The sequence below is a fragment of the Peromyscus maniculatus genome, chromosome 7 (genome assembly GCF_049852395.1).
Source record: "Peromyscus maniculatus bairdii isolate BWxNUB_F1_BW_parent chromosome 7, HU_Pman_BW_mat_3.1, whole genome shotgun sequence".
Lineage (NCBI taxonomy): Eukaryota > Metazoa > Chordata > Mammalia > Rodentia > Cricetidae > Peromyscus > Peromyscus maniculatus.
In genome coordinates, this window is record NC_134858.1 from 50,451,137 (window position 1) to 50,472,210 (window position 21,074).

Here is a 21,074-nt window from a genome sequence, read left to right on the forward strand (position 1 = left end):
CGTTCCTTGAGATAGGTTTCTCGCTGGACTAGTGAGCCCCAGGCATCTGCCTGTCTCAGCCTCTCCAGCACTGGGATTATAAGCATTCCCCACCATGGTGTGCCACCATGCCTGGCTTTTGCGCTTGAGTGCTGGAGATCAACTCAGGGCATCATGCTTGCCTGGCAAGCACTTGCCTGACTGAGTTATCGCCCCATTCAGCCCAGTCCTCTGAGCTTCTTGGATAAAGGTGCAAGAAAGATGGAGGCCCCTCCTCGTCGTCTACTCACCCAATGTGTGTTCAAACGTGGAGAGAAGGAGCGCAGAAGAAAAGCTAAGGTCAGCTGGTATATTTGAACCTTCCGATCTTTCCAGGAATCAGCTTGTACTGAATTTCCATTTTGAGGATCTAGTGAGCACAAACATATATATATATTTTTTTTTCATTTTGTGATCGAGTATTGTAAGGTGACGAGAAACTGTTTAAGGAAGAAAATTGGGACATGAAAACCTTGGCAGTGGCTGCAACCTTCTGTATGCATAAGCCTCAGCTTGCTGCAGAATCCAGGTGCTGCTACTGCTCCTAATTCTTATTCAGGAAGCCCGAGTGAACCCAGCAATTTGTATTCTTAGCAAGTAACCCAGTTGATTCTGGTCTTCAGATAATCCTTTGAGATATGCCGGTACAGCGTGGAAGTTAAAATATTAGTATGGATTGAAACTAGTTAGAAATGCATGACAGATTGCAACTTCTTTCATTGAAAATAACGTTTTAAAAACTTGGTTCCCAAGGAAGAACTCAGACAGTAGTGGGGCAGACTCCCAGGGCTGCAGAAATGTCTCTTGATTTGGTTTAAGGGAGGGCAGCTGGCAGGTGTCTCAGCTCTTGTTTGAGGCAACTCTGGGTGGAGGTGTAAAAGATTAGTGAAGGGGAGGAATTCCTCACACGGATAAATCACCCTGTGAGGAAAGTGGGTCATTACCTGGCGTTTGGGTCATTATGCATGCAAATGAGAAGAGAATATATATACGAGCCAAATGAAACAAAATAATTGTTAGCATATTGAGCCACCATGCTGGTCACACCATCACTGCCAGCTGCCAGGATGTAAGTACCAGCAATGACATGCATGGGTTTCAATTGTCTGATGCTCTGACAGTCATGTATTGAAGCAACAATGTGTTCTTTGTAAGGTGCTCTGGACAGTACATGAGGGGAAATTATCTTTTTTCTTCTTCTGGTTGGTTCTATATTTTCCCACACTAAAAACCAGAAAACATTTATCATAGAGCCAAGTAAGTTTAAAAAAAATCTTATTTTATAAATTCTTATTTTTTAGTTCTGATTTTAATTTTATTTCCTTTAAAATATGCTCGTTGAAAAGTTGATATTCGGTGTTAGTATTGACTGTTTCCGGTATGGGATTGTGGGGCTGTTTCTTCTTTCCTTCCTTCAATACTTCAGAGAAAATGAATGACATGTTGATAATGAAGGGAGCAAAGAGAAATCCCTAAGACCTTCCGTTTTCCGTAACTTTTCATGTTTGTGTTGTATCTGTTGTCTGACACAGCTGATGTTCTTCTGGACATGAGCAGATTTATATTTCAGGGGGTTTCTGTTTTTATCTTTAGTTCTAATCTCCTTCTTTTGAGCCTCGGTGTGATGACTTCTGGGTGGCCATAACTTAAGATGGCTATGTTCTGGGAGGATGAATGAAGATACTTTCAAAGGTTTCTAAACTTAAAAAAAACAAAACAAAACAAAAACTATGAGTGGTATGAAAGCATGGGACTTGGGTCAGAGTATACGAGTTTAATAAGAACTGATTGATCTGGGTCTCTGCTTCAGAGTTTCATGTGTAGCTAAGGGAGAGAGTGAACCCCAAGCGCCGTAAAGAATTCTCGGCTCCACAATGGAGACCTGGATGGATGAGTTTTGAGGAAGGCTGTTGCCAGGCAGGAGTGAATCATAGGAGGAAGGGAGGGGAAAGGCTTCATACACAATGAGTCGAAGCTGAGTGTGTAGCAGGCACACTGCCTCCAAAGGCTTAACATTAAGGACATTTCATAATCTCTAGAGAAAGGCTGAATTTAAAAATCTCTGGAAAATCTCGGTGAATAATTTGACAGTAAGTTAGGTGACGCTGGCCAAAGACATAAAACGCTCCTGGAAAAGTGAGGCAAGCCGGTTAGAGCAGATGCAAAAGGATTCATGAAGGCTGTTAGGAAGGAGCAAGGCTCAGAGGGGGTATAGGAAGACAGCAGGGGGGGATAACTAAAGAGCACAAACCAGGGAGCGTGCAAGCAACACAACTGTCCTCATGTACCACGCAGCCGGACTGTTGGTAAGAACAGTCCTCTCTGCTCTGTTATCTGGTTCCTAGTCACTGGAAACTCCAGTACTGCTCAGCCACTGAGACTCTCCTGGGAGGACCTTGCAGCAGGGTCACTGTCTTTGTGACCAATTAACCCTGCAAACCATGCCTGAAAGCCATTGGCAGTGAAAGTTTCTCAACCCAGAAGTCCTTGTTAGGGTGTTTCACCATCACACCCCATTTGGAATTTGGGGGATGATTGACCTAGTATCCTCCTCCTGGAAATCATTTGCCATCATCTGAGACCCCCATCATTCCTTGTTGTCTCTCTTTTGGGGAACACCCTTCTGGTTGAATGACCGCCTCTCAGTCTGTCCCAGTGATAAAGCTCCATCCAGCTCAGGCAATTATCTAACTTGTTTGTTTTGTGATATCCAAGATCTGCTTCATTATACACAAATTTCCTGTACATTTGAAGACCTTTACTTGAGATTTTTCTTCCCCATTTAGTCTCAAATTGATTTTGTCCTGATTCTGAGTTTCCTCTTTGACCACAGATAGTCATGGCTTCTTGTATTACCAACTGATCCTTGATCCTGGGGTCTCAAGACCCTCAGAGACTGGCATTCTCCATCTCCTCCATATCCACATGCACACCACTTTCCTAACCGTCTTGTTTCAGTATTCTAATTCTTAATACTGAAGTCCTCTTCTCAATAGCCCCACCCTATCATCAATAGACCAGGACGTACTTAGAACAGAAGTGGGTTCAGACCTCATTAGGAAAATTTCTCTCAGTTCTGATTTTCAAAAATAATATACTCAAGACCAATATAGAAAATGCAAATAGATCAGAAATGAGGGAGGATAAATTGAAAAGAAAGAGATTTTCCTTAGTTATCAAAAAGGGTCAGCCCCACATTTTTTGATGGAAAGTCTCTTTCCAAAAATCTGAAACAGGTTGACTGAAACTAGAATATCCGTTCTGATCTAACCACCAGGTACACCTGAAATGTATATTCTCTCATGAATGATGGCCTGATAGACTTCCCAGCATCCTTGGGAAGCCCAGCCAGCTTCTTCCTTTCTCTGAAATCTGTTATCTGTGACTCCTAGAAACAGCGTTTGCTTCCCCCAGGTCAGCCCACGAGGAAGTCTTGTTCCTTGTGGCTTATTAGAGGCACCCTCCACCCACATGTGGAGACCTGGCTGTTGCAGCACTCGGGCTCACGTGGAGCAAGCAGGCTGAATTGAGGACAGAACAGCTGTCTTGCAAGTGTTTCCCATGCTTTGGGCTTGATACTATCCTGATGAACTCAGCCTATGTATGCTTCCTATTTCAGGAAGATTGAGTAAATAGCTGCGGACTGTTTAATGTACTGAGGTTATATCGAACTATTCTATACACCACCAGTTGGGTAACGTTTATAATTTTATCAACAGGGACAAAAATGATGAAATGCAATCAAAACAATTTTTATTTGAGTATAATTCACATTTCCATATAATTATTCATTTTTAAGTAAAATATTCAATGACAGTATACTCACAATATGGTATAACTACTACTTCTTCCTAGTTCCAAAAAAATGTAAGCACCCCAAAATGAAAACCATATACACATGGAAATTGATTTTAAACTAACTTTGGAATTTATATATGATTTACATAATAATTGTAATATGTGTTAGATTTCTAATTTTTTAATCCCACTGCTCTAATATAATCCATTTTGTGTTAAAGCTATTTTCACTGAAGTGAGAATATAATGAATTACATAGTAGAAAACCTCCCTAGCCCAAGAAAACTATATTTCTAGAAAACTACTAGATAGCCTAAATCGATATAGAAGACACTCTTAAAAAAAAAAAAAAGAGGTGTAGGCAATAAAGGCCAAAAGTTGCTTAAAATGATCAAGGCAGGAGTTTGGAGGAAATTAAAGTAAAACCAGAATTAGACAAAAGAAACCAAGGACAGCTAGAAGCCCAATAAGTGTCTGTGGAATGAAAGTGTGAACAAAAAATATCTATTAACCTAGAGAAATGAATGAATAAACGGCTGCCCTAGAAATGGATGCAGGGTGTGAGTGGTGCTTCCTGGGTCATTGCAGTTTACTACCCCTTAAAGGCAAACAAGGAAGATGTATAGAGGACCTATGATTCTGTGTTCAAGTATTTATACAAATGGGAAAAGGATTGGAGTTTCCATAACCTTTGTTACTATCATATCTAAAATCTAGAGATAGTAGAATATAGCTTTTTTAATTGGTTTTTTAAAATCAGCATACCAAGTAATGGGCATTTTCACAATATCTTTTTCTTTTTTTTTTTTTTTTTTTTTTTTTTTTTTTTTTTTGGTTTTTCGAGACAGGGTTTCTCTGTGTAGCTTTGCGCCTTCCCTGGAACTCACTTGGTAGCCCAGGCTGGCCTCGAACTCACAGAGATCCGCCTGGCTCTGCCTCCCAAGTGCTGGGATTAAAGGCGTGCGCCACCACCGCCCGGCCACAATATCTTTTTCTTGTCAAGCTTTTTACTCTAGCTCCACAGCCCCCACCTCCCCACTTCCACCCCCTTCCTCCTTCCACAGTTCACCTCTGATTTCATGTGCCTTGTATAACATGGCTCTGGAGGGAAAAAGAACGATTGGATTCCAATACTTACAGCCAGAAGTAGAAGGGCCTCTGACTGTGTAAATCCTCGTTTATAAGCTTGGACTGTGTCCTGTGCAGCTGTAAATTTACATGACTGCTTCTGAGTCAATCTTGGGGAGACCTCTCCTAGTTTGTATCTCTTAATGTGTTAGGTGCATTTTTCTCCCCTGTGACTATTAGTCGGAATATGTTATTAATTTTCAAGTTTGTCTGGTCAACCCACGGACCAGAAGAATGTCTGGAATGATACATATCATCTTGTAACCATTGGAAGTATAACAAAGTTAATTAAAGCACTAACATATTTTTTTGTCAACATAATAATTAGCTTAATGGGGTTTAGCAAGACCTAGAAATTAGTCTATTCCAGTTCATTTGTGCTTAAAATGAACACTCCAGGGCTGGCAAGATGACTCAGTAGATAAAGGTGCTTGCTGCCAAGCCTGACACCTGAGTTCAGTCTCCAGGCCCATGGCAGCAAAAGAGACCAAGAGCCACAAGTTGTCCTCTGAGCTCCACATGAGTGCTGTGGCATACCCACACATGCATGCCCGCGCATACAGATACATAATCACACACACGATAAATAAATAAAAATTTTAAAAAACGAACAAGGTCATAGAAATGGCTCAGCCTGTAAAAGTATTTGTCGCACAAGCTTGATAAGCCAAGTTCCATTCCCAGATCTGACAGTGGAATAAATTCCCAGAAGTAGTCCTCCAGCTCCAAGGGATCTGACGTCTTCTTCTGGCATCCACTGCATGCATATCCACAGATGATGTGTATAAACTCATTCAGGCATATACATATACATTAAAAAATAAACATTTTTAAATTAACATGTATATAAGACATTCTAAGTCAGGGACAGCAAGCGCATTTGTAGCTCCAGAGCTCAGCTTTAGGGCTTACATCGTATGTGTCATCCAGATTGTCAGTTGGCACTAAACCGTCAACAATGTGAACCAACATATTTAACAAGGAAAACAACCGATGCCATAAAACAGGTGATGTGAAGACCGAGACATGTGCACAGGTCGGGTGTGTTTGAAGCTTGCCTCACGAATCAGAAGAAATGAGGAACACAAGAAACAAGGGACCAAAAGCTCAGGGCTTAGAGTTCTTCCAGGTTACGTTATAGAGGCCTTGATCAGCCGAGGTAGACCTGAGCTCAGCCCTGATGATGAACCTAGGAATAAGACACACAACTGTCCAACCCTATTCAGTGGAAACAGGAATTTGCCTACACAAATTCCACAGTACTGAAGAACTCCAATCGTGGTTCTGGTCACATCAAATGAACAGTAATTGTATCTAGTTTAAGACCTAGACTCATAAATGAAAAAGAATGTTCATGTACATTAACTTAGAAATCACGGGCAGGGGCTGGAGAGATGGCTCAGAGGTTAAGAGCACCGACTGCTCTTCCAGAGGTCCTGAGTTCAAATCCCAGCACCCACATAGTGACTCACAACCATCTGTAATGAGATCTGGCACCCTCTTCTGTATACATAATAAATACATAAATAAAAACCTTTAAAAAAAAAAAAGAAATCACAGACAAGGCCGGGGATGTGGCTCAGTAGCACGCAGGAAGCCCTGGGTTTGATTCTTAGCACCACACAAACCTGGCATGGCAGTACATGCCTGTAATCTTTTAGTACTTGGGAAATGGAGGCACAGGGTTCAGGAAGAGCAAGGTTGTCTTCAGACACATAATGCTCAGGGCCAATCTACATAAGACACCAGATTAGAGAAAAAGGTCACGGGGAGATAAAAGCCTTCCGGGTTAGTGTTAGTCAACATTTGACGAGATGTAAGTGGCATATTAATTAATTGCAATGATCCAGATAATTGAAGGTTGCGAAGAAACTGTTGGGACCAGTGAGAAGGCTACAGATGTGGAAAGGAAAACATAGCATTCAATTTCCCTCCTTTCTTCCTGGGTGGACATTTCTTTGACCTGAAAGGACCTGCGTTTCATCTTCTAAATGAATACTTCCTTTAACTGCCCTCCACCTCTCCCTTTGTCTACATCCAGTATGAAAGAAACATGGGGCTTGGTCCTCTCTTCCCACTGGCCATATACATTCCAAGTTATCCAGGTGGTAGACTCATGGGGGCAAAGGCAACCTTAAAAGGTTGGCATTATATGTGAAAACAAATAGAAGCTGTGATTGTTGACGAAGTTAGCTGCCTAGAACTCTATAGTCTTGTCAAGAGCAAGCTTGGCATTCTTCCCTCCACTCCAGGAGGGGGGCTCTCGCTTGCTCTGCTCTCTTTAAATGATGAATAGATGCCCCAACATCAAACAAAAGATTTATTTGCAAGCTGTAACCTGATGCGTCTTTTAATAAGATATAGAAACAGGCTCAGTCTCCAGAAGGAAGACTGCTCAAAGAACAGATGCCATAGAATGCTAGTTAGGTACCAGGCACTATGAAAACTATCAATAATTTAAATTCAGTCTGGGGGTGATGACACATGCCTGTAATCCCAGCACTGGGGAGTCTGAGACAGGAGGGTTGCTACAAGTTTAAGGTTTGGGATGTGTAGCAAAACATTGTTTAAAAAAGTAAAAACATTTTAAAGTTCTCTAAAACAGTTGAGCAAGATGCCTCAGCTTATAAAGGTGCTTGCCACATGTACGCCATGACATATGCACACATACATATGTGTATACATGTGCACACATACATACACACATACATTAAAATAAATTAGAATGCAGTACCCTCTGTGAAGTTTTAAAACATTTAAATCCAGCTAAACTGGGGAGTCTACAGAGGTTTTCAGGAGTGATATGAAAAGGCTTTCTCAATGCATGCCCCCTTTGACTGCAATGTATGCATGTATTCAGCTGTGATTATAGCTACAGCCATGTACAGTTCTGCTACTGTGTTAATCACATCAAACAGATAATATTTTTTATCTAGTTTTAAACCTTGGGTTTTTTTTTCATCAAAATGAAAAAACATCCAACTATACTAGCAAATTCTCTTTAAATTGCACAATGAAGAAAATAAAACTTCTGGCTTAGTTTGAGCCACCATTAGATTAGAGGTAAGTGGTGTATTAATTGCAATGATCCAGTTAATTAGAGATCACTGTGTATGGGGAAAAGAAAATGGAACATTCCATCTCCCACACTGCACACACACACAGATAACACAGACACACACACGCCCACACCCAGCACTGTAGAGAATGTCAGGGTGATAGTCAAATATGGGAACAGTCTTTACACACACGCCCACATACAGCACTGTAGAGAACTCCAGGGTGATATTCCAACATGGAACAGTCTTTAGGTAGGTATGATTATACCACCTTTTTCTTTCACAGTGTTGGTATCATACTACAATTTCTATTTAAAACAGTTTTAACCCCAGCATCACAAATGATTTAGGGTAAGTTCCTCTTAGAGGTGAGAGTTCTTACTTGGAGTCAGAGAAGACCTGTCTAGAGTGCCTTCCTTATCCCAGAATTGGCAAGCTGTGGCGGCAGTATGAGGGACAGGGGAACAGAATCCAGTTGGCCTCCTGACTGGGGAGAATCATTCTCTCTCCTTAGCTCCCTCTCTTCTCCTTTCCCATCCCTCTCTTCTCCCTTACCTCCTCTTTCCCATTCCTTCCCCCCTCTCCCTTTACATCGTCAGATTCATTCCAGAACCTTCTGAGGTGGGCTCCACCACCACCCTTACCTGGTAGATGACAAGGTGAGATTGCCAGCCTAGTCACACATCTAGAGTTAGAACACAGGACTCCCAACTCCAAGCCCATGCCCTTAAGACAAGATCTAATCTCTCTGGCCTTGGTTGCTTGTCTTATCAGGCTCATGTGTGTGTGTCTCCAGTCTTCTTTGATGTTTGTTTACCAAGGTCTATAAACATTAGCCTAGAGTATGCCCATCTCTCTCCTGCCAAGGTGTCTAGGTACTTACTTCTTCTTAAAAAGCCCTTCTCCTGGCTGTCTCAAGGTTGGATCCAGACATCCTTCATATGGCCACTTATTTATCAATTCAGAGTCGACTTCCTGGCCACTCCATATAAGGAGTGTCCTCACCTCCTCTCAGGACTTCTGTCATTTCGTCTTGTTAGTTGTCTTCATGGCACTAATCACACTTGGGGAATATATTATCTACCTCTTCCTCCAGGGATGCACACTCCATGAGGACAGCTATTGGGCTTTTTATAATTCTGTGTTCAGGAACCTGACATATGACCTGACATGTAGTAGTTGAGGCCTTTAGTCCCTAAGCCACAGCATCTGGGCAGTGGATTATTTCTTGCATGAAGGTGACGTAGATCGCAGAGACAGCACCTGTCTACACCTTACCCACATTTTACTCAAACCTATGTCCCTTTGGGGATATGCTCTTCCTTTCCTCCTTCTGCTCAAGTCTGGCTTCTTATCCTTTAGTTTCCACTCAAATGACATCAAAAATCATCTTCCTGCCTCTCCCCACCCCTCTCACCCACTACCCTGTTTATTTGGATCACAGTACTTATCACACTCTAAACTTATGTTGGTTTCTTTTTTTCTTTTTTTTTTTCTTTTTTTTCTGGAGCTAAGGACTGAACCCAGGGCCTTGAGCTTGCTAGGCAAGCGCTTTACCACTGAGCTAAATCCCCAACCCCGTTGGTTTCTTTTTAAACCTCTCTACATTTGAAAGTAAACAATGTTTGAGAAGACTATCTCTGCAGCAAAATTTCCAAAACATTTCCAAACAGACAGACAGACACAACTATTCACGGATCTAGCTCTGGCCAATTATATGTCTCTTCTTTGTTCTAGTCATTTAGTTGTTTGAATAGTTTGTTATTTGTTTGTATGTTTGAGAAAGGTCTCAGGTAGCCCCCAGGGTGAATTCAGATTTGCTATGTAGCTGAGTTTTGCTTTGAACTCCTGATTCTCCTGTCTCAGCCTCCCAGTTGCTAGGATTACAGGCATATGTAACTACACCTAGCAGGACTAATAGTTTTTAAGTGGATTTCTTTCGTTTTATTCTAAATTCATAATTTTTATGTCTAATCAATTTTCTCTTCAAAGAGTTATAACTTATTGCTTTTCTTTTTAATATAGTAACAGAACCACAACAGTATGAAGCTATACAGGCAATAGTATATCTCTTTGCTTTGTCCTTAATTAATCACTATTAGTTATGGCATTGGTAATAGCCAAAACAAACTATTCCTCATCATATAAAGTAAAAGCTTTATAATCCCACTCTACTAAGGTTTTACTAAAGTTGGTTGGTTGATTGGTTAGTTGATTAGTTGATTGGTTGGCTGGTTAATTGGTTGATTGTTTGTTTGTTTGGTTGGTTGGTTGGTTGGTTGGCTGGTTGATTGGTTGGTTGGTTGGTTGGTTAATTGGTGAGGTTTTGTTTTGTTTTGCTTTGGGTTATTTTTGGACAAAATATTGCTATGTAGCCCAGATTGATACCAAATTCATGATCCTCTCTAGTCTCCCAAGTGCTGAGGTTACAGGCATGTACCACCATGCTTAGTACTAAGAGTGTTAAATTTAGTGTAAGTTGGTTAGTTTTAGCCAAAAGCCATCTTGAATTTTACAAAGAGCTTTTAATCATAGACTTTTCTTCCTCTGATTTCCTGATGGAGTAAATTCTGGGATTTTGTTAATATCGGAATATGATTGTGGAGGGAGGGGAGAAGACAAGGGCTCATATAGACCAGACTGTCCTTGAACTCTGGCTCTTCCAGTACCTTCCCAGAATGCTAGAATTATATGCTAGAATTATAGGCATGCAACCCCACACCAGGCTGAAATAGTCTTGTATTTCTGGAATAAACTCTACTAGCCATTTAAGTATTTCTGCCAGTATTTTCTGGCAATTTTAGATTTTCTGCACATCTGTTGTCACTGGGGTGATGGTGACATGTTTGATGGGTTTATATCTGTTTATTGAGCTGATTTTTTTCTCAAGTTTTACTGTCAGGGTAACAGTGCACTCACGGAATATATGGAAATCATATACTTGTGCCATTTGTCACAGCAGGCCTCAGTGACTTCTTTAAATGCCCCAGACATCCTTATGAATCCCTCATGAAGTTCCTATTACTCAAGGGTCCAAGGTATTGCATTGTCCTGGGGAAGTCTATGCAGCCACACAAGGGACATTATATATTATAGGGCACTTTCATATAGTGTCATTTTTAAAAAAATGTAAACATAAAATAGTCACGTGAATAATTCATATACATTAAATAACCAAATATTTTTATTCTTTTATGCATTCTTACATTTATATATGATGAACATTATTATGGGGAATAAACACTTCTTCATTCTTCTGAGGGGATTTCCATGACTAGAATTTCATTGAGCCTCTCTGCCTGACCATACTTATTCCTTTCCAGGGTAGGTAGAGGAGTAAGCTATCTGACCGGGGTGGGAAGAATATGAATTCTTTCATGCATGCTTTTCATGGGGCGATGCTCCTCCATTAGAAGGCTGGGAGCACTTGGTAATCATTATCTCTGCCACACAACATCACCAATGATGTCTGCTCCCAACACAAGCCTTGTTCTGGTGTTCCTCAAGGCAGATTTGAAAGAGCTGGCAGGAAAGGCCCCCCGACTGCAGAACTTAGCCACATTCTTACACAAAGCTCCACCAGTAACAGTAAACCCGAGAGTTGTGTCTCCATCTGTGACAGTGAATCTTCATCGCCATCTTGTCAGGAGTTAGCACCACAGGAAGAACAAATAAGTGGGTGAGTCTGTGAGCGCATTTCTAGAGGGTTTAACTGAGAGAAGGCTCACTCTAAATGTGGTCTTCTGGAGTCTCAGACTGACTGAAAATGAGAAAGCAAGCAGCATGCATGCGTTTCTCAGGGCTTCCTGACTGTGGATGCCATGTGACCAGCTACCTCAGGCTCTGATAGCCACAGCTAGTGACACCCATCGCTGCTTATCTTCCCTGCTGTGACAGGCCTCGCACCCTGAGCCAAAATGAACCCTTCCTTCCTAAGCTGCAAGAAAAGTAACTAATCCATCTTCTGTAGGATTCCTGTGTACGGTGTCCAATTTTTCTCAGCCCGACAAATAAGTGCTGCTTTCACAGTCAAGAAAATCGTGCTCTTTACATTGTAGGCGTCTCTGTGTCCAAAGAACATTATTCATAGATGCCATTTATTAAATAGAAGCTGTGTGTTATCTCTGCTAGTTGGTCTATTTGTGTCACCATTGAATTTTGACAGTAAGCCGGTATGACTGGTTCTGTTATGATCTTCATTTTATAAGTTAAAAAAAAAAAGAGAGCAAAGGTTTAGAGAGTCTTGAGGTCTGATGTTTTATGGAATCTTGACTCCATATCTGTGGATGCAGGACTGAGCCTGGGTGGATCTGAAACAGAAGATTCTATGTGGATTTGGAAAGCCAGTTACCAAAGGGAACAGTGTAAACTGAAGTGAACAATACAGAAGCTCTGTTCTCGGAGCCGCACACCTCTTCGTTACTAATAAAGGCCTGACACCAATGTCTTATTTATCAAGCTGACATGTATTTGCTTGTTAAACTGAGTGCTGCCACCAAGCGCACCCCATAATCTGCCGTTGAAAGAGATTACCCAGGGAGACGAGCCAAAGTTGGCAAGAAAGATACGACTGTGAGAGAACTCGCCCTGGCCCCCAGCGTTGCTTCTCAGTGGCCCACCAGGGTCAAAGCGACTTTCAGTGGCAAAAGGTGAGACATTCAATTAAGTGATAGGATCGGCCTTTCTCTTGGCTAAGTGGTTATCAAGAACCCTTCTGTTGGGATTTGGCCGACAACACAAAGAAGATAGACCATGGCAGGTTCCCAAAGATTGTTTTTTCTTCTATCCAGCTGTTAGTATTAAAATCCAAACTGATGAGTGTCTCTTTAGCTGAAAGCCTGGGCAGGAGGTTGCCAAGGGTTACCAGATGCTAAGATTGCATACAGCTGGCTGAATAAGAGATGGTTTTACTTCGAAACGCTGTGGTCATAATCCCGATGAAACCACTCTAAGCAACTTGTGTGGTTTGCAGGATACCACCCCCGAAAAGTTCTCATTATAAAATGCCAGGATAAAACTTTCCCAATAGTATGTCCTATGGTGCCATAATGAAGGCTGAAGCCTGACCCGGTGCCATCGATGGGGCTGGTCACTGAAGCTCTAGGCTCAGTCTTACTCCCTGTACACCCTTCCCTGCATCCATCCCATTTGCTCTCTAGGTTCTGGCAACCCTATTTAAATAAATGACTTCTCTGTCCCTTCTTCAAGGCATCCAGTCCTTGCCGGGTACTGTGTATGGATGAATTACAGGTACTTCAAACTCCATATGTGTCTTTCTTCTTTTATCTATTCTTCCTTGTGTCTGGCCATCCAAGTCATCTTCCAAAAGTTCAGTTACAACTATGTCATCATCTCCCTCGAAACCCGAGCTGACCCTGCACTGTTCATGTAGTAAAGAGCATATTCCTTTAGGACAACATTGACAGCAGATCTCAGCCTCATTTATTCTTCTTGTACTCCGCAGTTCAACACTCCTAAACCTTTTCATTACCGTTCCTCTTGAAATCTTTCTAAAACTTATCACCCCTTGTGTAATATTAATGTTATAGATATTTTTATCTACCTATATGTTGTGAGTATAGCTTTGCTTTATACATAAAAAGAGCAAGTTTTTCCTCCTATTGAAAATGTATGCTCTAGACTGAGTGTGGTGGTACATGCCTATAATCCCAGCACTCAGAAAGTGGAGGGAACAACATCAGATATTCAGGGCCATCTGATGGCTACAAACCTCAGCTACAGGGATTTTGAGACCAGCCTGGCTACATGAAACCTTGTTTCAAAAAGAAAAGAAAATATATGTTTCAGGCAAAGCAGATCAAGTACTTACTAGTCCTCGTATACACCCCATATTTTTTAGATTCAAAGTTTATGCTCATCATGTGGCCATTGATCAAAGGAACTGAGAGAATATGGGAGTATCCCGAGAGTGCATTTCTGTGATCTGTCCACCGCTGTTCTCCTTGCCTAGAATAGACTCACATGTCTTCTCCCACCTCCGTCTGTTTTCTTCTTGTTCAAGTCTTACTCCTCATGTTTCAGCCCCAACACCACATCCTCTGCACTGGCCCACTTAGCTAAAACTAATTTCTTTTGTTGTGCTCCATGGCATTTGAATACTTTCATTACTTTTAGTAATTGTATAGATTTGTGCACATGAATGCAGGTGCTCAAGGAAATCACAGGCATCAGATCCCCTGGCACTGGAATTACAGGTGGCTGTGAGTTGCCCAATGTGGATGCTTGGAACTTGACCTAGGTGCTCTGCTTTTAACCTCTAAACCAGCTTTTGGGCCCAATGGATTATTTTTATTAAGTAATTATATCTTCTATTCATGTTAAGTCCTTCACTGGATTATGAGAAAAGGACTATGGTGTGTACACAATGGCTTCATGTAACAAGATCCAGAATAATTTAACTGCAATTGGTTCACTGATAAAAACAGGGCAAAACTCCATCACTACCCACATTAGAAAAATCAGTGTGCCTAATAAGTGAATAAAGGAACATGCAAGAATAATTGAACAGTGTGTGCATGACGGATTTCCAAACCACCATCATTAACATGGAGATGACTTATGAAGGAGTTCTGTGTTGTACAATATGGATGCATAGAATGGATCCCCACTTCATGCAGATAATAGACACCCACAAAAAGTTATCTCAAAGGGTAGCTGTCCTGACATGCCATCAGTGATAATCAAGTTAAGTCAAGGGACCAGAGGCAAAACCAGCCATTCTTTACTTCATGGCTTTGTTTTTCTTTTACAGGGGTGAAACCCAGTATGGTTTATTTACCACAAAAAGACTGTATGTGTGGACACACCTTGTAAATATCAGTAGCCATTACCATCACATCAGAAAGGACCAAATTAAGGGTGTTGGGGGCATGCATGTCCATTGGTCAAAATTGTTTTTATGTAGAGAAACATGTTTTCTTGAAAGGCATTTATAATTTAAAAAAAAAAGCACATGGATGCACATCTTAGGAAATAACTGACTTTATTTCATCATGGAATAATTGTCTTTCTAGGAAAAGCAATTTCTTTGGTTGCACAAGATTGCAATTTGCTCTGGTCACAGGTGCCTTCTAATGCCCTTTGCCTCGGGGCTGCCTGCTAAAATAATGTATTGTGGGGCTTTTCGTTTGTCAGCTTTGCAAAGTCTGAGGATGATTTTCTAGGAGACAATAGGAGTGTGGTTGTGAGGTCGGCAAATAATTCCTTTCTAAGGGTAACCTGGTGCCAGTCCTTCCCTGAGTCCCTCTGAGACAAATGGTCCTGGAGTAGTTGAGCCTTCCCTGGTCTTTCAAATAGGGTAACCCTCCTGCTAACTTTCAATCTCCCACCAGCTTTCCTCCTTCTCATCAGTGAAAGCCGGGATTAGTTATAAACCGTTTTCCTTCTCAGTCTTTCTACTAGCCAGACTCAAGTTCTTCCAGCAAACAGTAACTGTCAAGCAAATACTTTGAGGCTAACACTTCAGGGTAAGCCTCACTTAGAGACAGAATTATGTAGGCTTGTTTGCTTAACAAGTCACATAGAGGGTGGGCGGAGGGGGGAGGGAGGAGACGCGGCAAGGCCCGCCCCCCCAAATGCGATTGGCTCCTTCTCCCGATCTAGTCACTCATTTTGCATCTCGGTTGGACAGGTTGAAAGAAACATGTCATTAAGGTGTTGTCAAAAGGAGCCCTGTGTGTGTAGGTCGGTCCCTAGGATTGTGGTTTTAGCTTTTCAAAGGCGCGGAGCTATTATGGGCTATGGGATCAAGTTCGGAAAAACTCGTCTTCTTATCTTGAAAAATGGCTTTGTAACAGGAGGCGCCAAGGAGCTTAAGTATACATAACTCGTACACGGGAGGGAAAAATGACGAAAGTTCCTCAGGGGTTTGATTTCAGTTTTCTAAACGAGGAAGAAGCCAGGAAGATCCTCCACGTACTGGAAAGAAATGAGGAACTCCGAAGGGCAGAGAAGGACAGGATCAGGTAGGAAGTGAACTCCTCCTTTGGGGCTGGGCCTGCATCTCGCTGGCCTCTGGGAACCTAGGGAACCGCTCTGCTTTCCGGGCACCTGCCGGGACTCTGCAGTTGCTGCTGCCGGGTGGGAAGAGGGAAACTGTGGGGTTTCTCCCTGTGGGTCTCCAGATGCCTTCCCCTGCTCTCTCCCGGCTCTCCATCCCCAGCAGGGTTGGCTGTGAGTCCAGGACTCCGCAGGGAGGAGGGAGAATGTAGCGAGTTCTTTGCCTTTCTCTGCGTGTGGATTCCCCACCTGTTCAGGACTCCTGGGGTTCAACCTCAGCTGGGAGGGGTTCAGGCATCTCAGAGGCTCGGGTGCCTCACAGGCCACTAGGGAAAGGGTTTGACGGTGAGTTATTGTGGGGCACTCCCGAGTGCTGGTCCTGGCAGCTGTTCCCTCCAAGCCGGAGCCCAGGGCGGGAGATCCAGGAACTTGCCAGAGTCCTGAGTGGGTGAATGGGACTTAGACATGTGGGGGTAGGCTGCAGTGTGGTGATGTAAGGAGGAATTTCTACGGGATTTAACGAATGACCTTATTAATAAATACAGTGTTATAGGTGAGGGAGGGATGAGTTTCTAACAAATTAAATTCAGAAGTGATTACCTGGGGTTATAAATCAACCATTTTCTTTTCCCTGCTTGGGTACAGACCCACAGACTTATCCAAGTCTTCTGCTGTGAACTGTGGGAGGAAATCCAAGATATCGCTCGGGCTGCAATGTATGGCATAAACTGGAGTTTAGAGTGTTGGTGAAGTCATCCCGGTTCCCAGTTCCTTTCAGCCCCTCCCACCCCCACCCTACTCTTCCTCACCCCAAAAGAAACCCCTCCAAGGATGAGCTTCAGATTGGGGGATGCTTTTAGTCTTTGCAGAAACAGAGACACTATTCCCAAAGCTCAGTCTTCTCTCCTATATGACACTGGGTGGCAGGGTGGCATCTGAAGTTTGAGAATGGAGATCTCACCACACTCTGCTTTTGAGAATCAGGCTCCATCCCCTCCACCCTTGTAAACAGTCTGTCCTTCTGAAAGCAGTGTGTCCGCACCCACCTGTGTGTGTCTATACATACACATATTGGCCGCACAGCTGTCACCCCATTCCCAGGTGGACCTTAAACCTACATATGGATAGCTTGAAAGCATACACAGTCCCAAGGCTCCTAAACTGTAGTTCTCAGTGTGTGACTGGGAATGCTCCTTGTCTCTAAAATGAAGGTGGCCATTATGTATGAGGGGAAAGCAAGGGCAGAATTAGGAAATAGTAAGAGGGAGGAGAGCTTGCATTTAGGTATCAACTGGTCCATTTTTAAATTATAGTATGGGAATTCCAGTGGTAGAATTTATACAAACTGGTAGTCTTAGAAATAGTAATATAATTTATTTTAAATTCCATTCAAGGGAATTTCTTTTGTATTGTATTCAAGTTATGTAAAATATGACAGCTGAAGGAAAATGGAGGAAGCATGTGTACGGCATCTTTCTACTAATTATTCTGCTTGTGTTTATATTGTCTGGGTGAGGTATATGTGTGTGAGGGGGATGCAGTTGTGTGTGTGTCTGAACAGTCCTGGAAGCCAGAGGAAGATGGCTAGTGCCTTGCTTTATCATTCTCTGTCTTGTTTCTTTGAAATGGGGTCTCTCACTGAGCCTTGTGCTAGGCTGGCTGGTTGGTGGCCAGCAATCCCCATCAGTCCTCCTGTCTCTGTCCCTCACATCTCTGGGGTTACAAGCATCTGCCACACTTGGCTTTTTATATCCACTGGTGCTGAGCTCCAAACTCAGGTCTTCATGCTTACAAGTGCTCCTATCCCCTAGCCGTCCCTCCTGCTCCTTCAAAGCAGCTTTAGAGTTGTCTCAACCCCTGCCTTGTGATTTCTCTACCACCATTCATGTCGCCCACATCAGCTGACTACAGGGGAAATGGGTCTCTGCATAGATGATGGCTGAAAGGTTAGGTGTTAGGAGGAAGGCTGCAACACATCTTCTCACTTCACGATGCTCACGTCCTGAGTGAAGCACCAACAGAAAGAGCCACAATGCTAGTACAAACGAGAATCAAACTTAGACCTGTTAAACTATTAAAGCAATCATCCGCCGGGCGGTGGTGGCGCACGCCTTTAATCCCAGCACTCGGGAGGCAGAGCCAGGCGGATCTCTGTGAGTTCGAGGCCAGCCTGGGCTACCAAGTGAGCTCCAGGAAAGGCGCAAAGCTACACAGAGAAACCCTGTCTCGAAAAACCAAAAAAAAAAAAAAAAAAAAAAAAAAAAAAAAAAAAAAAAAGCAATCATCCAAACGGCTTGAAACATCACCACCGCTGACATTTAAAAACACTTCAGGAAAGTAGATGACTGGACCAGTTGTCCAAAGCAATGACTTCTGGCACCTTCTTTTCTCCTGCTTACTCCCTGGCTCCCACTGTTGAATACTCACATCTCTGTGGGATCATCTACCCTGCTCCAGGCCCATGTCCATTCATCTCGGTAGTAGACAGTGACCTGCAGAAAGGGCCCAGGATAGCACAGAACCCAACTGTCTCCTCTGCTCATTGTCTTGAAAAGTATGATCATTATATTTTCCAAATAAAACTCAGGGTAAGTGACTTATGTAATCCAAGACTGTAACTTCAAATAGCTCAAAGGTCCTGTCTGAGAGATGCTGGGGCCTTTACACTTCCTTAGAACCAGCTTCAAGATCTCTTGGGTAGGACAGTAAGGGACTAGATAGGGGAGTTTGGCAAGTTAGCTGTTTGAGACGTGATGGATTCACCTGTATTTCTGATGGGTTTGAGATGTCAACAAACAACTAAAAAGAATTCCTATAGTTAGAAATAGGATGACACTGTTACACGGAGCCACAGAGGCTCAGATATGGATGTCAAAGCTATAGGAATAGTTGAGGTCCCAATGTAGGGGACAGATCCCCCCCCTACACACACTCCCTAAGTGTTCTTGGCCAGGCAGAGATGTCCGCTAATCTTCACCAGTACTTGACCTCTTTGGCTCCAGTTTCTGGAAGAGGATTTGCATTTACTATTATAATGTTTCTAATGTATAGGAAGTTTATTCAGATTTTTAAGGGAACCACCAAGAGTCAAGTTGATAAACAGGCAAGAGAGAGAAGTAGACCAATCACACTTGAATATACAGAAGCAATAAACAAAAAAGATGGGAAATGTTGAATCACAATCAGAAAGGAAGGCTAACTTTGAGATATTCAGTGTGCATGTCATTAGTGTCTTAAGTGGACGTCAAGCCTTTTCCAAAAGATCTGTTTTTATTATTTTTCATTGTGCATATAATGCATATTGGTGTGTGGATCTGTGCGTGTGATTGCAGGTGCCCATAGAAACCCCAAGAGGGCATGGAATTCTCCAGAGATGGAGTTACAGGTAGTTGTAAGCTGCTTGATGTGGGTGCCCAAACTTGAGTCCTCTGCAAAATGAGTATGCATGCTTGACTACTGAGCCTTCTCTGCAGCCAACTCTAGTGACCAATAGCACAGTTTGGATAACCTTGCCTTTGGCCCAGTTATCCATTTCTTAGATATTTCTCATCAGTAGAAGGCTTAAGAAAGAAGAGATAGCTGTAGCAGCCTTTATTAAGTACTGCCTTTTATATAATAATAGTAATTATTGTCATAATAATAACAGCTAACCTTTATTAAACACATATGTATACTGGCCATTGCACTAAATGTGCTGTACAGATTTAATGAATCTTCCCAGTAACCATGTTAGGCACACTTATTAGTTTCTATTTCACAGAGAAAGAAACTACTTATAAAAGTTGAGTATTTTGTCTAAAGTAAATAGTAGAATCAGAATTGAAATCTAGGTCTATCTTAAAATTATTTTTTCTATTAACATTGAATAATAGTCACAACCAACTCCTGGGACAAGAATTATGATATTTAACAAGGTCAAGACACTTGCCCAGGATCCTTTAGTTCACAAAGTACAAATCTAAAATGTGATCCAAGATTGATCTGGTTCTAAATAACTTTTATTTTCCACATATTGAATGTACATATCTTTATCTGTATATATTTACATCTGTGTGGACTTTTATATATTTGGTTATATTTTCATCCTAAATCTGATCAAGCAGAAATTTTTTATTTTTTTTTTCCATTTTTTTTTTTTTTTTTTGGTTTTTCGAGACAGGGTTTCTCTGTGTAGCTTTGCGCCTTTCCTGGGACTCACTTGGTAGCCCAGGCTGGCCTCGAACTCACAGAGATCCGCCTGGCTCTGCCTCCCGAGTGCTGGGATTAAAGGCGTGCGCCACCACCGCCCGGCTTTTATTTTTTGTTCTTGAAAGCTAACAATAGGGGCTGGAGAGTTGGCTCAGTAATTAAGAGCATTGGCTGCTCTTGCAGAGGACCTGGGTTCAATTTCCAGCAGCACATGGTAGCTAACAAACATCTATAACTCCCGTTTCTAGGCATCTGCCTCCTTCTTCTGACCTCCACAGGCACTGTGCATGTAAACAGTGCACACACATACTGCAGCCAAACATTCATACACATAAAATTTTTTTCAATTTTTTGAAGCAAAAGTAGGTAACAATAATTGTACTGATGCTTGCTGGGCACCTTCATTTTACCAAATTCTCATAATGTTTTCAATCTCCATTCCCACTAGACACTTACAGCACCGAGTAGAAAGCTTGAGAGAACACCAGCAAGCCAGGAAGTGTGTGTTTGGTGTGCATCTGCACAGCATCGCCATGCACTACTGCCTTCCATGCTACAAAAGAATTGAAGTGACCCCCTCACTCCTCCATCTGGTAGTGAAACCACAGCTGAGACCTATCAGCTTAAAGGCCTTGAGTGTGGACATAGAAAACATAACCACCCTAGGTAGTTATATTGGTTACCTATCACTGTGACCAAAAGCAGCTTTTGCTTGGCACGATTTACTTTGGGCATAGCTGGAAAAGGCAGTGTCCACAATGACAGAGAAAGTGTGATGGAGTTCAAGGTTATGGAAACAGGGGTTGTCGTTCCTTACATGTCGGAGGACCGCGACGCTGAGGAAGGAGGATGTTAGTACTCAGC

At 42.3% G+C, this 21,074-nt stretch overlaps 1 protein-coding gene across 1 annotated transcript in view; it reads left to right on the forward strand.

The window, feature by feature from the left end:
• Positions 1 to 15,638: 15,638 nt before the first annotated feature.
• Exph5 (exophilin 5) overlaps positions 15,639 to 21,074 on the forward strand; it is an 80,910-nt gene continuing 75,474 nt past the window's right edge. Inside the window, exon 1 of the mRNA XM_006972320.4 lies at positions 15,639 to 15,988. Coding sequence (XP_006972382.3) covers positions 15,870 to 15,988 — 119 coding nt within the window. The 5' untranslated portion in view covers positions 15,639 to 15,869. The remainder of the gene's footprint in view (positions 15,989 to 21,074) is intronic.